Here is a 20,799-nt window from a genome sequence, read left to right on the forward strand (position 1 = left end):
TTTGAAGTAGTTGATCGTCACATTATACGCCACATAAACCGCCGTTTGTGGAACGTCAGGCAGTGATATATGAGAAGATACGATCCTGGCAGGGACTCCGGGTTTGGCACTCTGCTTCATTCTTTATTTAGCCAGTGTGGTTCACTGAGGTCTCAAGGCTGCTTTCCAAGCAGCCCTGCAGTACAATGGTCAGAACAATGGACACGCGTGAAACGGTCTATGGATCCAACCCAATGTGAAGGCTTCTCGGTGCTCGCTTCAAGCGTAGCCTAGTACAAGTGTTAATCCTGAAGAGACTGCAGTGCGGAAAATCATGCCCACTTGAGTTTCTCAGACTCCATGATTCCCCCAGCTTGGAATGCTACAACTCTCACAGACCGAATGCGTTTACAAGCTCAGTAAAAAACAGATGAAAAACAACTCCAAAGCGACCACAGTAGCCAGAGAGACTCAGGGAATTCTGTGTTTTCTCCTTGTGAGAAATGATGTCAACACTTGTGGTAGGGATTTATTCACGAAAGGAGGAAAAAAAAAACAGAGGAATTAATAAAAAACAAAGGAGTGGAAAAAGGGAGAGCACATAAGTGCATATATACATATATAACATAAATATGATGCACTAGTATTATTACATCAACATTTTTTTTTTTTCACCATTAAAATTAGAAAAAAGAAAAAAAAAATCTTTTCCAGTAAAGTTGCAAGAACATTTCTAAGTATATATACCTGTCAAAAGTTTGGACACACCTGATTGAATGTGTGCTGATCATCATCTTAACAACATTAGTTTTTTTTTTCTTCAGAAAAGAGGACATTGGGGATACACGGGTGTCCACCGTAGTTAGGATGTCGTGTCTTGCTCATTTAGCAAGACCAGCAAATAGCCTTGATAGCCTATCTGACCAAATCATCTCCTTTCAGTTCTATCTACAACCTAGGCCTACTTGAAACCCACCCCAGCCAGGACACCCTAACTACGGTGGACACCTGCATGTCTCCAGTGTCCTCTTTTGGATCAAATATTTTTAAGATGATGATCAGCACACATATAGCCAAAAGTTTGTGTGTGTGTGTATGTGTTGGTCTGTATTTATATATATATGTCCTGACCTTGCACAAAATCCAACCTGTGTGTGTCTGCATGCGTGTGAGTGTGTGTGTAAACCCCAAGGCCCAATTTCTTTCCCGACCGCCCACCAAAATACACAATTCTCCTTTTAAAGCCTGTGCTCTAAGGTTAGGTTCTGACGCCTCTCTCTCTCTCATTCTCTCTCTCTCTCTCATTCTCTCTCTCTCTCTCTCTCTCTCTCTCTCTCTCTCTCTCTCTCTCTCTCTCTCTCTCTCTCTCTGGGTGCTCTAAAGTGCTTTTGTGAGGAAGGGGCCCATTTGCAGACCGCTGAGGTTGCAGCTTGCCTCTGTAGTTGCAGCTCTGAAAAAGCCTTTTAATAGTTAGTGCAGTCGAATGGAGCATCGGCGTGACATTTAAAGAGAGTGGATGGCTCCTTGTGTTCCTCTCTGTCTCGCACACACATCTGACAAGCCGTGCCCAGGGAGCAGATAGCAACAAGGAGCGCCGAATGGGCTAATGGTGGTATGCCCTGACTGTCTCTCTCTCTCTCTCTCTCTCTCTCTCTCTCTCTCTCTCTCTCTCTCACTCTTTCTCTCTCTGCTGACTGTGCAAGAGCTATTCTCTAGATACAGGCTGTAGATGTGACACGCGCACCCACTGTTACTCATTCTTTAAATACAGCTGCACACTGCGGACCACAGACACATACACAGTGTAAAACACCTCAGTGCGCAGTCCAATCAGGCATGCTGTTACTGTCATATCAAAAAAAGGATATAAACAGAGAAGAGAAGGAGAGAGAGGTATACACATAGAAGAGAGAGATAGTGAGTGATAAACTGGGAGAGAGGGTCATACACATAAAAAAAGAGAGAGAGAACGAGAGAGAGATGCAGAAAAAGAGAGAGAGAGACATACATTTAGAAGAGAAAGAGACGGCGAGTAAGAAACACATAGAAGAGAGAGAGCAGGAGAGTGATAGAGAGAGAGAGAGAGAGAGAGACATACACATAGAAGAGAGAGAGAGATGGAGAGAGAGGGGCTCAAACAGGTGTCTCTGCCCATGGTTGTATTCATTGGCCTGTAGGCTGAGAAGTGTGTTATGCAGTGACTACAGTTGTCTGCTCTCTCTGAATCCTCTTCCTTTCCTCGTTTGCTGGCCGACTGCAGGGTTTCCCCTCCTAACAGAGCACACTCTAGCTGTCAGTGCAGACTAGAGCTGGGAGACACAACAATTTCTGACAAAGCCACTAAATGAGCTGCTCCCTGTGTGCCGACCCCACGGACAGCCCCATAATTGGAGAGGGTTTGGAACCTCGCTGTGGCTTTTGATTCACTGACACGCAGCACAAAGCAGCCTCGGTAGTCTGAGCAGCTGCCTTCGTAGATAGCTCTGACTCCGTAAACATAACCGGCATTACATTATCATCTCTGACGGAACTGTCCTGAATGCAGCCCAGTCTGCCTGCTGTGTTTCTGGGGTAGAAAGCTAGGAGAGCTCCAGGCTTCAAAGGCCTGTCCTACAATGAGTCCTTACAGAATAATTGATGCAAGTTTTGCTGCTTGTCTGTCAGGTGTTCCAGGGCAACACTAACCCCACTGATGTGGCCAAGACTCTGCTGCCCAAGCCCACGCTGACACGCTTTGTGAGGATACGACCCTTCACCTGGGATACGGGCATCGCTCTACGCTTTGAGGTTTATGGCTGCAAGATTTCAGGTGGGTTTGCACTTCTGCTATACAGATCCTGTCGGCTAGTACAGTAGCAACGTGTGTGCAGCATTAATCATTTGTATTAAAAGGCAAATTTTACAACTACTACTACTACTACTACTACTATTACTACTACTGCTTCTACTACTACTACTATTACTACTACTACTATTACTACTACTATTACTATTACTACTATTACTACTACTATTACTACTACTGCTTCTACTACTACTACTATTACTACTACTACTATTACTACTACTATTACTATTACTACTATTACTACTACTATTACTACTACTACTATTACTACTACTACTATTACTACTATTACTACTACTACTACCACTACTACTACTATTACTACTATTACTACTACTATTACTACTACTACTACCACTACTACTACTACTATTACTACTACTATTACTACTACTACTGATACTACTACTATTACTACTACTACTACCACTACTACTACTACTACTATTACTACTACTATTACTACTACTACTGATACTACTACTATTACTACTACTACTGCTACTACTACTATTACTACTACTATTACTACTACTACTGATACTACTACTATTACTACTACTACTATTACTACTACTATTGCTACTACTACTGCTACTACTAATACTACTACTACTATTACTACTACTACTACTACTGCTACTATTACTACTACTACTATTACTACTACTATTGCTACTACTACTGCTACTACTATTACTACTACTACTATTACTACTATTACTACTACTATTACTACTACTATTACTACTACTACTATTACTACTATTACTACTACTATTACTACTACTATTACTACTACTACTACCACTACTACTACTACTATTACTACTACTATTACTACTACTACTGATACTACTACTATTACTACTACTGCTACTACTACTATTACTACTACTATTACTACTACTACTATTACTACTACTATTACTACTACTACTATTACTACTATTACTACTACTATTACTACTACTATTACTACTACTACTACCACTACTACTACTACTATTACTACTACTATTACTACTACTACTGATACTACTACTATTACTACTACTGCTACTACTACTATTACTACTACTATTACTACTACTACTACTACTGCTACTACTATTACTACTACTGCTTCTACAGTTACTACTAGTAGAACTGCAACTCCTACTACTACTGCTTTTATTTCTACTACAATTACTACTACTACTACTGCTTCTACAACCACTACTGCTACTTACACTGCTACTACCACTACTACTTTGACTACTTCCATTACCACTACTGCTACTACTAATACTGCAACTACTGAAGCTGCTACCGCTGTCTTCATTGTGCATCAGCATTTATCCATGTATGAGTTTACCACCTTATAAAATATCTGTTCTTTGTTCCCTTTCTATTTAAACATGTAATGTTTGAATTTCTGACCAAATGTTTAACGAGAGACATCTCAACCTCTTCAGAAATGCAGCTCTTCTGCTCTTTTGTCATTCTTGTTTGTTTTGGTGTCAAAAAACTGTCATCATGTGTGGTTCTACAGAAGAACCACAAAATGTTGCGGGTCAGTGGAGCAATGCAAATGTTTACATCTCAAAATCGGCCAAATATTTCAGGCAATATCGACCAATATGATTCAAGCGTAAGTCTCTCTGCGCGAGAACATCAGTCAAATGACGTAAATGTAGAAGAAAACCAGAAGATTTAGACTTTTATAAATAAAACAAATTTTGAAGTGCATAGTCATTCCAGAGAACACAGTTCTTCCACTGCTCCACAGCTCAATGCTGGGGGGCTTTATACCTCTCTAGCCCACGCCTGTCATTAGGCTTTGTGCCAATACGCTCATGTTTATCTGCTTCAGAGAGTGCTATTCTATTGCCAGTGCCTCTATACAGGCAGAAGACAAGCTGTGTGTGCGAATTTGCACATCTTAGCAGTGTCAGCAGTGGGTGCAACTTAAAGTGTCTAAATGCATTCATTAGACGGGTGTCCACAAACATTTGGACATACAGCGTGGTGTATGAAAGGTTAATGATAAAAGGCCCTTTGCCTGCTGGGCGAGTAGGAGGATTAGGTTGTGCTTGCTGTAAAAATACCATGTGCACCCCTGAGTTAGCCTTAGCTTAAAAGGCTTTTGTTGGTCCTGCGATTTGTCAGACATGTTGTTTACATGTAATGAGTTCAATCAGATGTGTTTGCTCTGGGTGTTCAGCACAGGAGCAGTGCTTGGAGAACGTGCTTCTCTACAGGGCTATAAATCTCCTGCACTTGGTTTACGTTTCACTCACACTTCTGGCATGTGTTTATTCGCTGTACTGAAAGGTGTACGTGAGCGTGAGCTGCTTTTCTTCATGACTGAAGGATGGATGGGTATGTTGAGGGGGGTTGGGTGGGGGGGTGTTGCATTATAGACAAGCGGTCATGTGAGAAAGAGGATTACGTATTTATGTTACTCTGTGTTTTCGGATGTTCTTCATTTAAAATAGATGCGGTCCGCAGCGGGCACGGCTGCTCTTTCTCTGAAGGAGTGTGACCTTCCCACATTTACTATCCCCTCTGAACCCAGTAACCCTCATACACACATGCACACACACACAGATGCTGATCCACACAAACACACACATGTTACTCTCGTATTAGAAATGCACGGCTCTCCACCCACCAGTCGCACACTCCCAGCTGGCCCCAGCCTCATTTGCATGCTCATCTACATGTTTTGGCATGACTCCACCCTCTACAGGGCTTTGATTATGGAGGCTTTCATATCATCACCGCCTCCCCGCTGAGACGGTTTCCTCTCGCACACAGAGGCAGAGTTAATGTGTGTGTGTGTGCTGTCAATCTACTACAAGCACTAGTTTATTTTATAAGAGCCTCTATTGTTATCGGCTGTATACATGCAGGCATATTTAGTACTGGTTGCATGTGTATATACGTGTGTGTGTGTGTGTATGTGTGTGTGTTCGCACACAATTCGCTGCAGTGCTGGAGCGCAGCTGTGGCAGTCATGTTCAAGGCGGGCGAGCGCACCGCATTCTGAACACATCACAAGAGCCAGGGCCTCCTCTTGACATCATCAGCGTGCTGCGGGTTCCCTCTGATGATGCGGCCACGTTGGGCGGCTGGCAGGAGCGGCGTTTTGATGGCATGGCTAGCTCGCTTAGCATGGTTTGCTAAGCACTTATTCAGAAGCCTCAAAAGAACATTTTGAACCAACGCGCATGAGACTGGGCAGTGGTTTCCACAGTCAGACACAACGCAGAGCATGGAGAGTTCAAATGGTCCATACTGTGGAAATCTAAACCAGAGACGTTTTGGAAGTTTGGAAGTTGGTTTAAATGTTTTTTTTAATAGCAGTTCTTATTCTCCAAGTTCGGAAACGAAGAAGCTGTTTCCACGTTGCATTATATGCGTAGTTCGTGATCGGATCATAAACATGCTCAGGATGTACCGTGATTGAAAATGATCAGATCACCCAAACCACACTGGGGGGTGGGCCGAGATGAAGCTCAACCACATTTAACACAACTATAAACACAATGTGTTTTCCGTAGCCGGAGACAGATAAGCAAGCGGAAATGCGTCTGTCGAAAAAGTTAACACAAGTTAATTATTACTTATGAACTGTGTGTGTGTGTGTGTGTGTGTGTTGTGTGTTTGAGCGCATTCCCTTGTAGTTGAAATAGCCCTCCAGACTTTCCGATGGAGCCATTATGGCAATGTATTAACCATCTATTGTGTTGTGGAAAACCCCACCATTCCTCGAAACTGTTCACGTTTCCCAGAGCTGTACCACAGTGTTAACCAGACTTGTTTTTTTTTTAAGTCTAAGACCAAATGCAAGAGCATTGACCACACTTTTCCACAAATTAAGCTGAATATGACAGGTAGCCAACAACTCTTTCTCGCCAGTCTTGACTTTTCTTTCTCCTCTGGACAGTAGTGGCACTGACCACTACTGTTGTCCTTCACCGATGCAGTTAGATAGCATTTTACTACATCACTTCAGCCCTGCCCTTTCTCACTGAACCTACTCTCAAATAGGTGTTTCAGCCCAGACTGCTTTCTAAGCTAGTCACAATACACCCCCAGCCAATTAGAACCAATGGCATTTACATATATCGTTTAAAGTCATTTAAAGCCATTTGAGGTAGATTGAACTACACAATTGACAGAATTATAAGCTGTGGGCCCTTTAATAATGCAGATCGTCATGGAGTTTATGGTAGATAAGGGTTTTCTCTTTATGTTCTGGTTATGCTCCAGCAGACCACAGTCTTTTCAACGCGGGAGAGTTGATCCCCCTCTCTGTCTAGGCTTAGCACGTCCTCTGAAAGCTTCCCATGTAAGCTGTCACTATATGCAAGGCACCCATGTAAGCTGTGAGCACCTGTCACAGTATATAACACAGGAGGTATGTTCTCAAACTGCAGCAGCAGGCTGTAGCCGTGGCAGACAGCTCATGAACAGCATTCACCAAAATGTCTTCTGGGATTTAAGAGAAATCTTCTTAAATGTGTTTCTTAATAGACATGAGGAGAATATTAAGATATTTTATTGAGCATTGACACAGTGAGCCTTTAAAACTCTAATGAGGGTTTACACGCTGTGGTTGATGCTGTGCCTGGTGGTGTTCACCCAGAAGCTATCCAGCTAAAAAAGGTTTATTTATGTTTAACACATTGTGTTTTTTCCTCTTCTGGAATTCCTCTGGACTTTCTGCGTAACTCATTTGTTAGATGTAAACATTCAGAGTGTTTTGGTGTGAAATGCTGCATAGAGAGACTTACAGACTCAGAATTGTTCACAGTTGTGGTGATTGAAACCAGACCTCCAAAAAAAAAAGCTACATTACAGAAAGTTATTACAAGAAGAAAGAGCCTGACAATGATGGACACATGATTTTATCCTATTTTGGCCCAATGTTTGTGTATATAGATGTATATAAGTTTATAAATATCTGATTACAGTGCATTTTTTACTTGGTTAAAAATTCTGCATATCAGTTTAGGAAGCCATACGTTTTAAAATTAGCCTAAAAAGCTTTAAGACATGAGCTGCAGCTGAAACTCACTTAGTCTGTGGCTCCTCCCCCTCAATTTGTTTACTGTTTATTCCCATCAGCAGGTTAGAACTCTCTCTGTCACATGGCATCCCAGACTGGGAGGCTTTTGACAATGAAGCTTTGAGCTCTTGCTGGGATTTGAACTTCTCACTCAATGAGCTGGCAGTTAGACTGTTAGGCCACCCTTGAGCTATGAAGTTACACTACATACTAACACAGTTCCAAGTAAATGTATCTTTCTGTTCTTTGTTGGACACAGAATTGTACGTGGCTTCACAGCTCTAGAGTTGCCCAAAAGAGACAGGAAATCATAAGTTTGAATCTCATTATCACCACAGGCCTTCATGGTCAGGAGTCTGAAATTATGAAGGCCTCTTCTTATACCGATGGGGGGGGGGTCTAACAAACAGAAGGAAATCAGAAGCAGTAAACAAATTCAGGGAGAGGAACACAGACTAAACATTTTACAATATATGTAATCAATTTCAGCTGCAGCTCATTTACTAATGCTATTGAGGCTCAACTTAATCTGTGTTGTTGACCAAACTGAGATGCAGAGATGAAAAAATGTGAGTTAAGAGAACCTTTGACTAAACTAAGTTGAGTTGAACTCAAAACACACTCTGTAATCAGTTGGCCCGACTTTTACTTTTGCCTCTGAGTCCAGCCCCATGTCTGATCACACACCACATCCACACAGCCCTTAATAAACTTCCTCTGGCTGTTTGTAAATAAGGCCATCTGTGCGTGCGGCCATCCAGCCTCCGCCCGCTTAACACACCCACTAAGATCGCTGCAGCCGGACCAGCAACTCACGCAACGACACACGTATGTGTTTGTGTGTGTGTGTGTATGCCCGCAACCCTCCGGGTGTGCCCTGCGATCAGCTGCCACCTCAGAAGCTTCCTAAAAAACTTCCCTGAAGCACATCTGACTTCCATAAACAGGTCTTCGAGACCAAACAAACTGATCGCTTCAAAGCCGGCTCTGATCCATATGAAACTGTGAGTTCCAGCTGCTTCCAAAAGCTGCTGAAAAAAAAAGATGCTTATTCCATTGAAGGGTTTTATCAGTAATAGCACACTTACAGTCCAGCGCTGGCAGCTGAGAAAAGGGACCAGTCGCTCTCCTTCATATGCACATGGGTGATGGTCTTGTGGTAAACGTTTGTTGTCTGAAAACCCAAAGCTGAGATTGGGGCCCCTGGGAATCACAGGCCAGCGCACTTTCCATTCCAAACCTGAACAGGAACTTCCCTCCACGGCCACAAAGGCCAGGTCTGTGAATGAAGACTCTGTTCTGCTGGTATTTCACACCGCATTAGGCCCATCTGCGACACGTTCAAAAGCGAATCTCCGATGCTTTCCTGCTCGGCAGGAGCCGATTGGAGATTACAGTATTGCTGGCAGGTCATGAATTCCGAAAGCCATTTGGAAGAGTCGGCTACGTGGCTGCCGGTGCGCAGGCAGTCAGTCGAGCCGAGCTGAGCCGAGCCTAGCTAGCCGACGGGAGATTTTCCATAATCTCGAGACTCTTTTTGGCGGAAAGTAGCAAAGCGTGAACGAAAGCGGCTCATTACAGAGGCTGAAACAAAGCGAGCGGGTTCAGAAACATGGAGATAGATTACAGACCACGTGAAGGAACATGGGGGAGAGAACGAGAACAGGCCAAATGAGAGTGGGGGGATATCAAAGACAAAAGGAAAGGAGGTTGGAGGAGGAGGGAGAGAGGGGCTTGGAGGATGAAAGGTAAGAAGCTGCTCAGATATGAAAGGTAAAGGCACCCGAGGAGAGGAGAGTTTTAATTAGATGCCTGGAGACAAACACCGCAGGCGAGTGAGTTAATATGCAAGGGGTCAGGAGAGAGAGACGAGAAGCGAGAACAGAGGAGAGAGAGTGCGTGCAAACGAGCGCGAGAGGGAAAGGGGGAAGAGGGCCACGGCTGCTTATCTCTACATGCTGTTTCCTCACTCTCTCTCTCTCTCTGCGGCACTGTCTCTTTGCACTCACTCTCATTGTTCGCTCTCTCTCTCTTGCTGCCCTTCTGCGCTCCACATAGAGTTCCTGCCAAGAATGCTTCCAGAGCTCACCGAGACAGCTTCAGGCAGCTGATACCACATTCTCTCTCTCTCTCTCTCTCTCTCTCTCTCTCTCTCTCTCTCTCTATCTATCTATCTATCTATCAGTCTCTTTCTCTACCTCTGAGCTGTGGTCGTGACTACTTTTACTCAAGTTCTCCACCCTTTCGTCCCAACTTGCTGCTGTTTTTACTCTAAATTCATAATCTAACAGCTTTGACTTTCTGCAAACTCCGTGAAAAAAACTAAAATACAAGAGAAATGTAGAATATCAGTTTTTGTAAGGTTGAGTTCGTATTGGTTATGGCAAATGCTAATCTGAGTATGACTTGAATTAGACTATGGTAAATGCTGATATGATCGAAATCATAGAAGATTTGGCAAATTATAAAATTATTATAAGCATAATATAAGCATGATTGAAACTGAACTGGCTATGGCAAAAGCTAATATTGGCATGAATAAAACTTTAAGGGCCATGGCAAATGCTAATATTTGCACAACTGAGACTTTACAAGCTATGGCAAAAGCTAATATTGGCATGAATAAAACTTTATGGGATATGACAAATGCTAATATTGGGGCAACTGAGACTTTACAGGCTATGGCAAATGATAGCATTAGCATGACTGAGATTTTGCATGATATGGCAAAAGATACAGTTAATAACTGAGACTGTACAGGCTAGGGCAAATGCTAATATTAGCATGACTGACACTGTACAAAGTTCTTTCTTTCACAGAAGTCATCAGAAATTATCTAAACAGCCGTGCGGGTAAATTAACTCTCAGATGTGCTGTAAACTTTGTCTGCTGTCTTCCACCAGCTAACTACTGTCGTTTCTCCTCAGCTGTTGCCATATCCACTGTTCCTCATGGCTTCTGAGTCTAACCCCTACTCTTCCCTCTCTCTTCTCCACACAGAATACCCATGTTCAGGCATGCTGGGCATGGTCTCTGGCCTCATCACTGATGACCAGATCACCGCCTCGTCCCACACTGACCGCAGCTGGGTGCCGGAGAACGCCCGCCTGCTGACCAGCCGATCGGGCTGGACGCTTCTGCCCCAACCTCAGCCGTACACTGAGGAATGGCTCCAAGTGGACCTGGGTCAGGAGAAGCTGGTGCGTGGACTCATCATCCAGGGAGGCAAACATCGCGAGAACAAAGTCTTCATGAAGAAGTTCCGCCTGGGCTACAGCAACAATGGCTCTGACTGGAAGATGGTGATGGAGGCCAACGGCAACAAACCCAAGGTGAGGACGAAAAGGAGGAGGGAAATTTGTCTTTGGGTGACTGGAGCTCCAAAAATTGGTCTGGCTCTTTTACAGACTGGATGATAAAAGTAAAACAGGCAAGGACTCTGCTTAAGGTGCCCAACAGTGGCAGTGTTCAGTGCATTCAGTGACCAGAACAGTAGTGAAGTCAGACTACAAAGGTTTACCTTTACCATTACCTTTCTTGAAGAACCTGTGAAGAGCACTCTTTTAAAGAGCGTGGGACAAATGGAAGACAGACATGAGGTAGGAAGCCTTGCAGCAGCTGGTTGTAAACACATTACTGGAGCATTGATATACCTTCAGCACAAAGCAGCCACAGCTCATGTCATGTCAGAGTGCACTTCTCTGGCAGTAGATCCGCCACAGATGGAACTGCAGCGTTTTAAAGAGGAGCAGATACTTGACATCGGCCTGTCCTGCCTAAACCTCCCTTCTACTCTCTCTCATCCTTCTTGTGCTCAATCTCTCTCTCTCTCTCTCCGTGGCGTTAGCACTGAAGCCCATTAATTCCCTTTCATGCTTTCAGACTGCTGTTCTGGACCTTTGTTATAGCTAGAGCATGTGTCTCTGCTTTGTCTCTCCGTCCATCTTTCTCTCTCTCTCTTTTTCTTTCCGTTCCTCTCCCTCTCTCATTCTCTCATCCTCCTGTGGCATCCCGGGCTGGGTAGGAATCTTTCTGAAGCTGAAGCAAAAGCCGATTGGGAGTTTTCAGCGAAGTAGGCGTCCTGCTGCTCTGGAGCGTGGCGGTAGCCAGCGGGCTTTTTGCTCACATGTTCGCTTCAAATGTCAATCAGTGGATTGAGGCCTTTTGTTCTGTTTTATTCCCAGTACTCTCTCATTCCCTTCTCCTCTAACAGGGAAGAAGACAGGGATAAAAGTGGCTGAATATAGGGGGTTACGCTCTATATCTTACTGATAACGACTTTCTCCCCATCTCTGTTCTCTTTCCGTGGTGCAGCTTTTCGAGGGGAATATGAACTACGATACGCCAGTGTTGAGGACGGTGGAGCCCATCTTGACGCGCTTTGTTAGGGTTTACCCAGACAGAGCTACTCCAGCAGGCATGGGGTTGAGACTGGAGCTTCTGGGCTGTGAAATCGAAGGTAGGTCTTTACACTTGCACTCCTCTGAGTGTGAGTATTTACATTGGTAAAGGACCTTTACATTGACTTTATTAAACCTTTAAAAGGCTCTTCACATATGCCCCTCCTTTCAAAACATGTTCCATCTATGTAATCGCTCATCATTAGTTTTAAGAGTGTGACTGATCATCATCTAACATTTTAATGTCAATTTTTTAAAACCGTCATCTTCAGGTCGGTGCAAGCATTTTTACACTCCTACCCTAACACATCTGTCCCCCTCTCTCTCACTCTTTCTCCCTGTCTTTCATAACGACCCTGCTACCATATGTACATGTAGCTCATGTTCAAGCAAACAAGCAAACAAATCAGCATCTAACTGAAAGGCATCTGATTCCAGAAATGCCTCAGCTGGAAATATTCTTCTGTGTGGTCCTATAAGCCTCATCATTAAGGGATAAATACAAGTTGATTGAACTTGTATGGATCCACCCATGAGTGGGGAGAGTGCGGCCTGGAGGCTCGGCTTTCACTAGGATCAGCACAGTTGTCCCGCAGATGTGCCATCAAAGAAAACCTCCTGCCTAAAAAAGCATCAGTCTGTGCCCACCCTAATGACAGGGACCCTCTCAACACTGCAGTGGATTTAGAGCCCACCTGCCTGTCCGGATTAGCCCTGACTCACTATCTGTCTCTGTCCTTGTCTGACTGTCAGCTTCTGTCTGCTAGGGTTGTGGAACAAAAGCACCACAGTGCATTGATCCTAAGGTTTCCTTTTAACTCTATTGATGTTATGATGGGTGGATCGATTCTAATTGATGAGAATTATAATCAATAAACTGTGCAATAATGTACACATTTTTTAATGATACAGAAACTGATTACAGATCTCAGTTCGGTCAGCAGTGCATTTTAAGGTGAGCCTCAAAAACATTAGTAAATGAGCTGCTGCTGGTAATAAATCAATATTGTGTAAGAGTTAGTTGTTGTTGTTATTGTGGAGGAGTCTGTTTATTAGCCCCTCCCCTCAATTTGTTTAATTTGTTTATTCTCATAGGCAAGTTAGGACTGTCCCATCACATGGCGGTGGACTTCCTATTCTCACACTTCAGACCCTGGAGGGCTGTGGTGTTGAAGCGATTTTAACTTATGATCGCCTGTATCTTAACTAGCAGGCAGTTAGACAGTTGGGCCACTCTAGAGCTGTAAAGCCATCTACATTTCTATGGTCTAAATGCTGCTCAACAAGTGTGAGGAGATCATGACTTTAAATCCCAACAAGGGCTCAGCTCTCCATTGTCGAAACTCTCCAATCTAGAGACGTCATGTGATAGAGGAAGTTCTAACCTGTAGATGGAAATAAACAGTAAAATAGTCTAAAATAGTTTAAATATATTACACAATATTTAATCAGTTTCAGCTGCAGCACATTTACTAATGCTTTTGAGGATCAACTTAAAATGTTTTGTCGACAGAACTGAGATACAGAACTAAAACAAATGAGTTAGTAACTAATGAACTAACTTAACTTTCTTTTTAAGTCCGAGTTTGACACTCCTGCCTATCCATTTATCTCCTTTTCCTCTCTTTCTTTTTTTTCTGCCTCATTCTCTCCACCCATGTTCTCCCCTTCTCTCTGAGCTCATTTGGTTTGTTATGAGAGCGCTCTCTGTTGAGGCAGCGTTAAGTGGATTTACATATTGGCTTTCCTGGAGACAGTGAAGCCGGCTTATGTAAGCTACGGCATCCCACTGTGGGCTTTAGCTGGATGATAGTGCTTGTTTTCACTAGCAGTGCCAACACACACACAAACACACATATGGACAATTCAGAACAGTTTCCATTCTCTAAATCAGTCTGTCTGTCTTAAACACCAACACCAAAACAAACGTGTGGGTTTCCGGGCCTGGAATGGGACTACAAAGTACCTTAGAAGCTGATTGCATTTATTATCACTGGTGTAAGGAGACACCTTGTGTCTCGGGATCACTAAGTTTATCGGAGAAGGAAGCAAACATTCTTAATTTTAATGTGTGGTAATATAACTAGATCATAAGTCATGAATGATTAAGTAACTGTGAACCAGTTCTTTTAGACTACATTCAACCTCCGCATTTAACCCTGTGAATAGTGAATTGGGGCAGGCACCCAGAGCAGTGGGCAGCCAATTGGGGCACCCAAAAACCTCAAAAGGTACCTCAGGCATGGTGTTGTATTAAAATAGCATAATAAAAGAAAACAGACCAGAAAGTTACAAGATTTTTGTACATTAAATGGACAAAAGTATTGGGAGACCTGCTGTTTCCTTGTTTCCTCTGAAATCAAGGCTATTAAGCTTGTCCTGATTTTGTTGGAGTAACAGTCTCTACTGTCTAGAGAAGGCTTTTACTAGATTTTGGAGCATTGCTGTGAGGATTTGAGTACAATTAGCAATAAGAACATCAGTGAGGTCAGGCTGTTGGATGATCACCACCCCGGCTCATCCCCAACTCCCAAACTCATTCCAAAAGTATTGGCTGGAGCACAAAATCCATAGGTTCATGTTTATCTGCTCCAGAGAGTCCTGTTCTATTGGCAGTACTTCTCTACAGGGACTAGACAAGCTGTCTGTGTGCATTTGTACATCTGATAGTATACTTACAAACACACACACCACATTACATGACACATGCAGGTGCTGTCAGTAGCTGTGAGAAAAACAGTGGGATGCTAAGCTGTAGCAGGAGGTTTTTAATCCACATGGCTTAAAAGAACATGGCTAATGGTGCTCCCCTTCTGACCCTTCACCCCTTTCAGTAACTTGGCCTCAACTGTCCCTCCCCCTTTCACAAGAGGCCACTTCCTTTCCTTTCTATCCATCCCTCCCTCCTCCATCCCTCTTCAGCCTCTCTCTTCAACCTGGGGAAAGCCCGGCAGGCTTAAGGGCCGCTCATTACAAGCTGTGAGTAAACAGACTGAATCAGGCAGTGAGCCCACAGGCAGCGGGGCACATGCAGGCCTAATGAGAGGCTCTCTGCCTCGCAGAGCACAACCAGGCCCAGGGTGGAGCTCCCCAGTCTGCCAGGGCCCTCAGGAGCCAAGCCAAACCAGCACCCACACACACATGCACTGGCCCATGTGACACCCACACGACCCAGGCCGGGAAACAGCTTATTAAGGGGCTCTGGGTTATACTGGTTGGTGATTGTTGGTGTGTGGGCAGTATGAAAGCGATTGGAGCTTTCTAGTGACCACAGTAGAAACAGAATAGGGAATTAGCTTATTTGATAATCAAATTAGCAGCTTGCTAAGACTGTATGTTGTAGCAGTATACAAGAGCATGCTTACAGCAACCTAAACCTGCAACCTGTATGTTGAGATGTTCAGTTTATGTGTACAAATGTAGAATCAGGGGCCCTATCATGCAAACCCAAATAGGTAGTATGTGAATACTGTTAATTTCAAAGCATACTGTTCTCCAACAGCACCGCTGTTCAAGTCAGTTTTGCATGCATTGTTTTTCTGAGATGTCACAAAACCAGCGTATTTGCATGTATCCACATACACACCCATTCACACTGGAGTTATGAGTGTTTCATCCGTAAGCTATACATAGATAAAGCACATATAAATTAATAAATGTTTGTGGACACCCCTTCTAATGAATGCATTCAGCTACTACACCCATTGCTGACACAGATGTGCACATGCACACACACAGCAGTCTAGTCCCTGTAGAATGGTCCCGTTTATAGAAAAGGACTCTTGCATAATGCCAGACGTGGGCTAGAGAGGTATTACGCCCCCAGCACTGAGCACTTGTCACTGAATACAATCAAATCCTCACAGCAATGCTCCTCCAAAATTAGGTAGACATCCTTTTTACCTGGACAGCAGAGACAGGTACACCAACAAAACAGCAGAATAAACTATTTTTAATACTCAAATAATTGATTTGAGAAGAAACAACGAATGAGCAGGTGTCCCAATACTTTTTTTCTTATAGCGTATTTCCTATACCCATGTGTTCACTGTTTACAAGAACTGCAGGTGAAGCCGTGTAGTCTAATATACTCTTTCTTATCTCTCTGTAGCGCCCACCATGCTGCCCACCACACCAGCTCCCCCCACCACCACCCCATCAGACGAGTGTGATGATGAACAGGCCAACTGTCACAGTGGAACAGGTGATGACTACGACCAGACAGGTGCTAACACCAGCCTGCAGACTGCGCTCTTTTTTACCACACCCCTCACACTCCATAACTGCCATAACCGCTGTCACTTACCATGCTAACCTCCCACATCAAACATTACAAGATTGCAAAGCTTAGCCCTTTCTCACCAGCACATTCACCTCTGTTAATTGCCTAGCCTCATTAGGGTAATTGCACACCTTACAGACCACGCCCACTTTGGCCCACTATCACAAGCTTGCCTAAATCCCTGAGCTCATCTGCTGATCTGGCTTTTGTCTCCTGCACAAGTTCTGCTGTCTTTGCTTCTGTTTCTACTCAAATCTCTAATGCTAACAAATTTACCTTTCTGCTAACTCAATGAACACACACTCCTGCTAAATGTCATTGCAGTGTGTTTACAGTATATCCTTTCTCTACCCACTTTGCTGCAGTCACACTGTTGCACTGTGTGTTAACATTTCTCTGTAGCCTAGAAAGAAAATGTTAAAGGTTGAGTTTTCTGAGACATATGCTACAACAGGCCAGGACAAATGCTATGCTTAGACCTTTCTTTCCACAAAGGTCTGACTAAAAGAGCTCAAGAGCTGTGAGGGTGAAAACGAACTGCAAGATGTGTTATGTAGTATAGTGCACAGACTATGTGTCCAAAAGTATCTGGACACCCTTTTTATTAAGTGACTTAAGTCAACTGTTTAAAGCATTCATTGCCAACTCCACATGAAAACCCCTGACAATAGAGTCATGAGATGCATATGAACCTGAGATAACCGTTCCCAATGCCAAGCATTGGCTCATTGGCTTAGAAATGGAATTGGAAATGTGCCTCGGGAGTGATACAGCACTCTTGAAATACATTACAGGATGATTTGGAGCTACATTCTGATCTGAACTCATTTGAATACAAGCAAATTCTTACAGCAATGCGTCCCAGAGGAGTACAGGCTGTTACTGCACCAAATTTGGGAGTAGACTTCCCATTGGTACCACTGATTTCTTAGAAGAAACATTAAATGAGCAGGTGTCTACAAACTTTTGGACACTTTGGAGTGCATTATAAAGCTTACTCATTGCATTTCTATCACTGAGGTTCTGGCCTCCAATTCTGATTGCATGTTCTTCTTGGCACAGGTGGAACTACCATGCCTGAGACCACTACGGAAATGGGAACCATACCAGGTAAGACCGAACTAGCTGGTACATTGCTATTCACTACCACCCCTCCTCTGTCCTCTACTCTGTCCTTTATCTCTTCCACATCAATTAAGGCTGACCAGTGTTGTGGTATTAGTGTCTATCCTGATGTAATCCATGGGAAACCTAAGCAAGAAGGCTTTGGACTAAACTGTTTGTGTGGAACTCTCTGTGTTGGGTGGCTGTTAATGAGTATCTGTCTAATTTTGCTTGTTCAGCATAATCGCTGATTAGCCAGGCGAGACTGCATGCTAATGGCCAACGCCTGACTGGAAGAGCAACGCCCCTTATCTGACTCTTGCTAATTAGGCCGTGTATGTGTGTGTGTGAGTATGAGTGAGAGAAAAACAGGCTATGTTCTCGTGTGTGTGGTCTTGATTTGCTAATACTGAAGGGATCTGTGTGTTCCATTCTGAATGTGGCTGATTTGCTATGTGAAACATTCAGAACGTTTTGGACTGCGGTGAAGCTCCTCCATGCCCAGTGCCTTCCACTGCAGCAGCCCAAATCCTCTGAAAAATGGAAAAAGAGAAATAACTTTTAATTGGAAACTGGCATTTTTTTGAGGAACAGTGGCAGAAAGCCTGAGCCGTGGTTTTTAATGGGAAATTCTTTCCTCTTCACTGGGCAAATACCCTGCGAAAGCCACTCCCAATCCTTACGTTATTGCTTTTTATATCGTCAGGAGAGACGCACAGTCACTGTACACAGAAATGCAGAAAGCTAAACCATTGTCTTTTTCTGTCAGGGCTTTTATTTTGTCTGAATTTCACAACCACTTATTCCCCCATCTCTCCTCTCTCCCGCTCAGTGTCACGTAGAAGAGAAACCGTGCTGCATTAAAACGGTCTCAATTTCACACCTTCTGCCTGTTTCATCAATATTATGCAATTCTAAATATCACTCACAGCATCTTCTGTCTACATAGGCTGTAATAGCTTCTTCTATTTTCCAACATTTTCAGAAATCAGTTGATTTGGATTATGTTTCTCACATTTGTAACATAGCTACCTACTGCCCCCTAGTGGACACAGCCATTATTCCAATCACTGAACCTCAGAGTTATTAGACGATGCTGTGCAAGAGGAGATAGATTTGCATCTCAGAGTATTTCTAAGTGTACATGCTTGTGTGTTTTTGTAGCGTTCCTCTGGTTTGCATGTGATTTCGGCTGGGCGAACGACCCTTCGTTCTGTGGCTGGACGTCCGAAGACACGGGCTACAGGTGGCAGATCCAGTCTAGTGGAACTCCAACACTCAACACCGGCCCCAACATGGACCACACAGGTAACAAATATCCTGAGAAAACGTGTACATTTTTTAGAATTGAGATGGGGTTGGCAAGTAGGATCTCAATGTCAGCAGTCCTTCATATTCCTAAAGCTCGAGCTGTTTCTCTCCAGGTGGCTCTGGAAATTTTATCTACACTCTGGCAACTGGAGCGCAGGAGACCGAGGTGGCCCGGCTTGTGAGTCCAGCGGTGTCCGGCCAAGATTCAGACCTGTGCATGTCCTTCTGGTACCACATGTTTGGCTCACACATCGGCACACTGCACATCAAACAGCGGAGGGAGAGTGGCCAGGCCACTGCTGATGTGCTTCTCTGGACGGTCAGCGGTCATCAGGGCAACCGCTGGAGAGAGGGCCGAGTGCTTATACCACACTCAAGCAAACCCTATCAGGTGAGTGTGTAGAGTAGGTTTAATGTGGTTGAATATCATTGTCATGCAAATACCTTGTATCTCCATATGTTATTTCTTACTTTTTCTTACAACATTTGAATTAGTTGTACCAGAAATTCATGATGAATGGACCAATAAAATCTTTTTAAATGATGTTCACTGAAAGTTAAGAAGGTTTGTTTCCTGTAAAGTTGATGTTTTAGAGATACAAGGTTTTGTTTTGACGTTAATGATACACCAATCTGCCATAACATTAACACCACTGACAGGTAAATCGTAAAAAACATTGATGATCTTAATTTACAGTGACATTTGTCAAGGGGTGGATATATTAGGCAGCGAGTGAACAGTCAGTTCTAGAAGGTGATGTTTTAAAAACAGGACAAATGGTCAAGCATAAGAATCTGAGCCGCTTTGAAAAGAGACAAACTGTAATGGCTGGACGACTGGTCAGAACATCTCCAAAACATCAGGCAGGTCCAGTGGGTTGCTCTCCTGGTATGCAGTGGTCAGTACATACCAAAACTGGTTCAAGAAAGAACTACCAGTGAACCGGCGACAGGGTCATGGGCACATATAGCTCATTAATGCTTCTTGATCAATAACAAGTAATAACAAGTAAATACAACCAAGTATACTTTATGTTAATTCTTTGGCAGGATATCCAGAGGTTTGACATACTGTGACCGATGCTTCCACACATACCTAAAACCTAAAATGCTGTTTGTGATGTGTATCTGTTCTTCAGGTGATAATAGAAGGTGTGGTGGAGAGGAAAAGCTGGGGCGACATCGCTGTGGATGACATCAAAATCCTAGACAGTCTCAACATGGCTGACTGCAAGGGTGAGTAGGCCAGCAACCTACTGCAGACCACAGGGAGCGGAGTAGTCGAGTTATCTACCTGTGTTAAGGTTCATCAGTCTCAAGAATGAACTTCGGCTTCATTTAGGTTTTTAATGAAGGGTTTTAATCAAGAACACAAAGAGGCAAAGTATTAGCATGTAGCACTTCTTACACTGAAGGTAACTGTGTTCTGTTCTTGTGTGTGTAGATCCAGACGTCCCAACAGAACCCATGCTGCCTGAGGATAACTTCAATGATATCAGTACGTATCCTTGTCAGCCACAAACCTGAAAATGGACAAGTGTGGTTCAGTGAGGTGTCAGTGTTGTATAGAATTGCAGAATTCTGTAAGGATTTATGGGTATTTCTATTCTATTTACCGTTATTTATATTCTACATCTGGTTCTTGATACTGAGCCTGCAGTTTCTCAACACAGTTGTGACCTCCATGTTGTGCTAAATCTCTAAAATAGCTTGAAAAGTGAAAATCTAGAGACCTAAACTAAATCCGAATAGTTAGAACTGTCACTTAGAACGTTTCCCAAGCAATACGGTTGCTGATGTCCTGTTCTGTCCTTCT

General features: G+C 43.5%; 1 protein-coding gene across 3 annotated transcripts in view; it reads left to right on the plus strand.

Moving 5' to 3' along the window:
- nrp1a (neuropilin 1a) overlaps window positions 1–20,799 on the plus strand; it is an 83,709-nt gene that overhangs the window by 60,236 nt on the left and 2,674 nt on the right. For 2 of the 3 annotated variants that reach the window (XM_072679373.1, XM_072679372.1), the window contains 9 exons: window positions 2,644–2,788; window positions 10,887–11,218; window positions 12,201–12,345; window positions 16,398–16,511; window positions 17,631–17,678; window positions 18,837–18,980; window positions 19,097–19,374; window positions 20,123–20,219; window positions 20,428–20,481. In XM_072679373.1, coding sequence (XP_072535474.1) covers window positions 2,644–2,788; window positions 10,887–11,218; window positions 12,201–12,345; window positions 16,398–16,511; window positions 17,631–17,678; window positions 18,837–18,980; window positions 19,097–19,374; window positions 20,123–20,219; window positions 20,428–20,481 — 1,357 coding nt within the window. The remainder of the gene's footprint in view (window positions 1–2,643; window positions 2,789–10,886; window positions 11,219–12,200; window positions 12,346–16,397; window positions 16,512–17,630; window positions 17,679–18,836; window positions 18,981–19,096; window positions 19,375–20,122; window positions 20,220–20,427; window positions 20,482–20,799) is intronic. The other variant, XM_072679374.1, reaches the window with a different exon arrangement.

The sequence above is a fragment of the Salminus brasiliensis genome, chromosome 5, assembly GCF_030463535.1.
Source record: "Salminus brasiliensis chromosome 5, fSalBra1.hap2, whole genome shotgun sequence".
Taxonomy (NCBI): domain Eukaryota; kingdom Metazoa; phylum Chordata; class Actinopteri; order Characiformes; family Bryconidae; genus Salminus; species Salminus brasiliensis.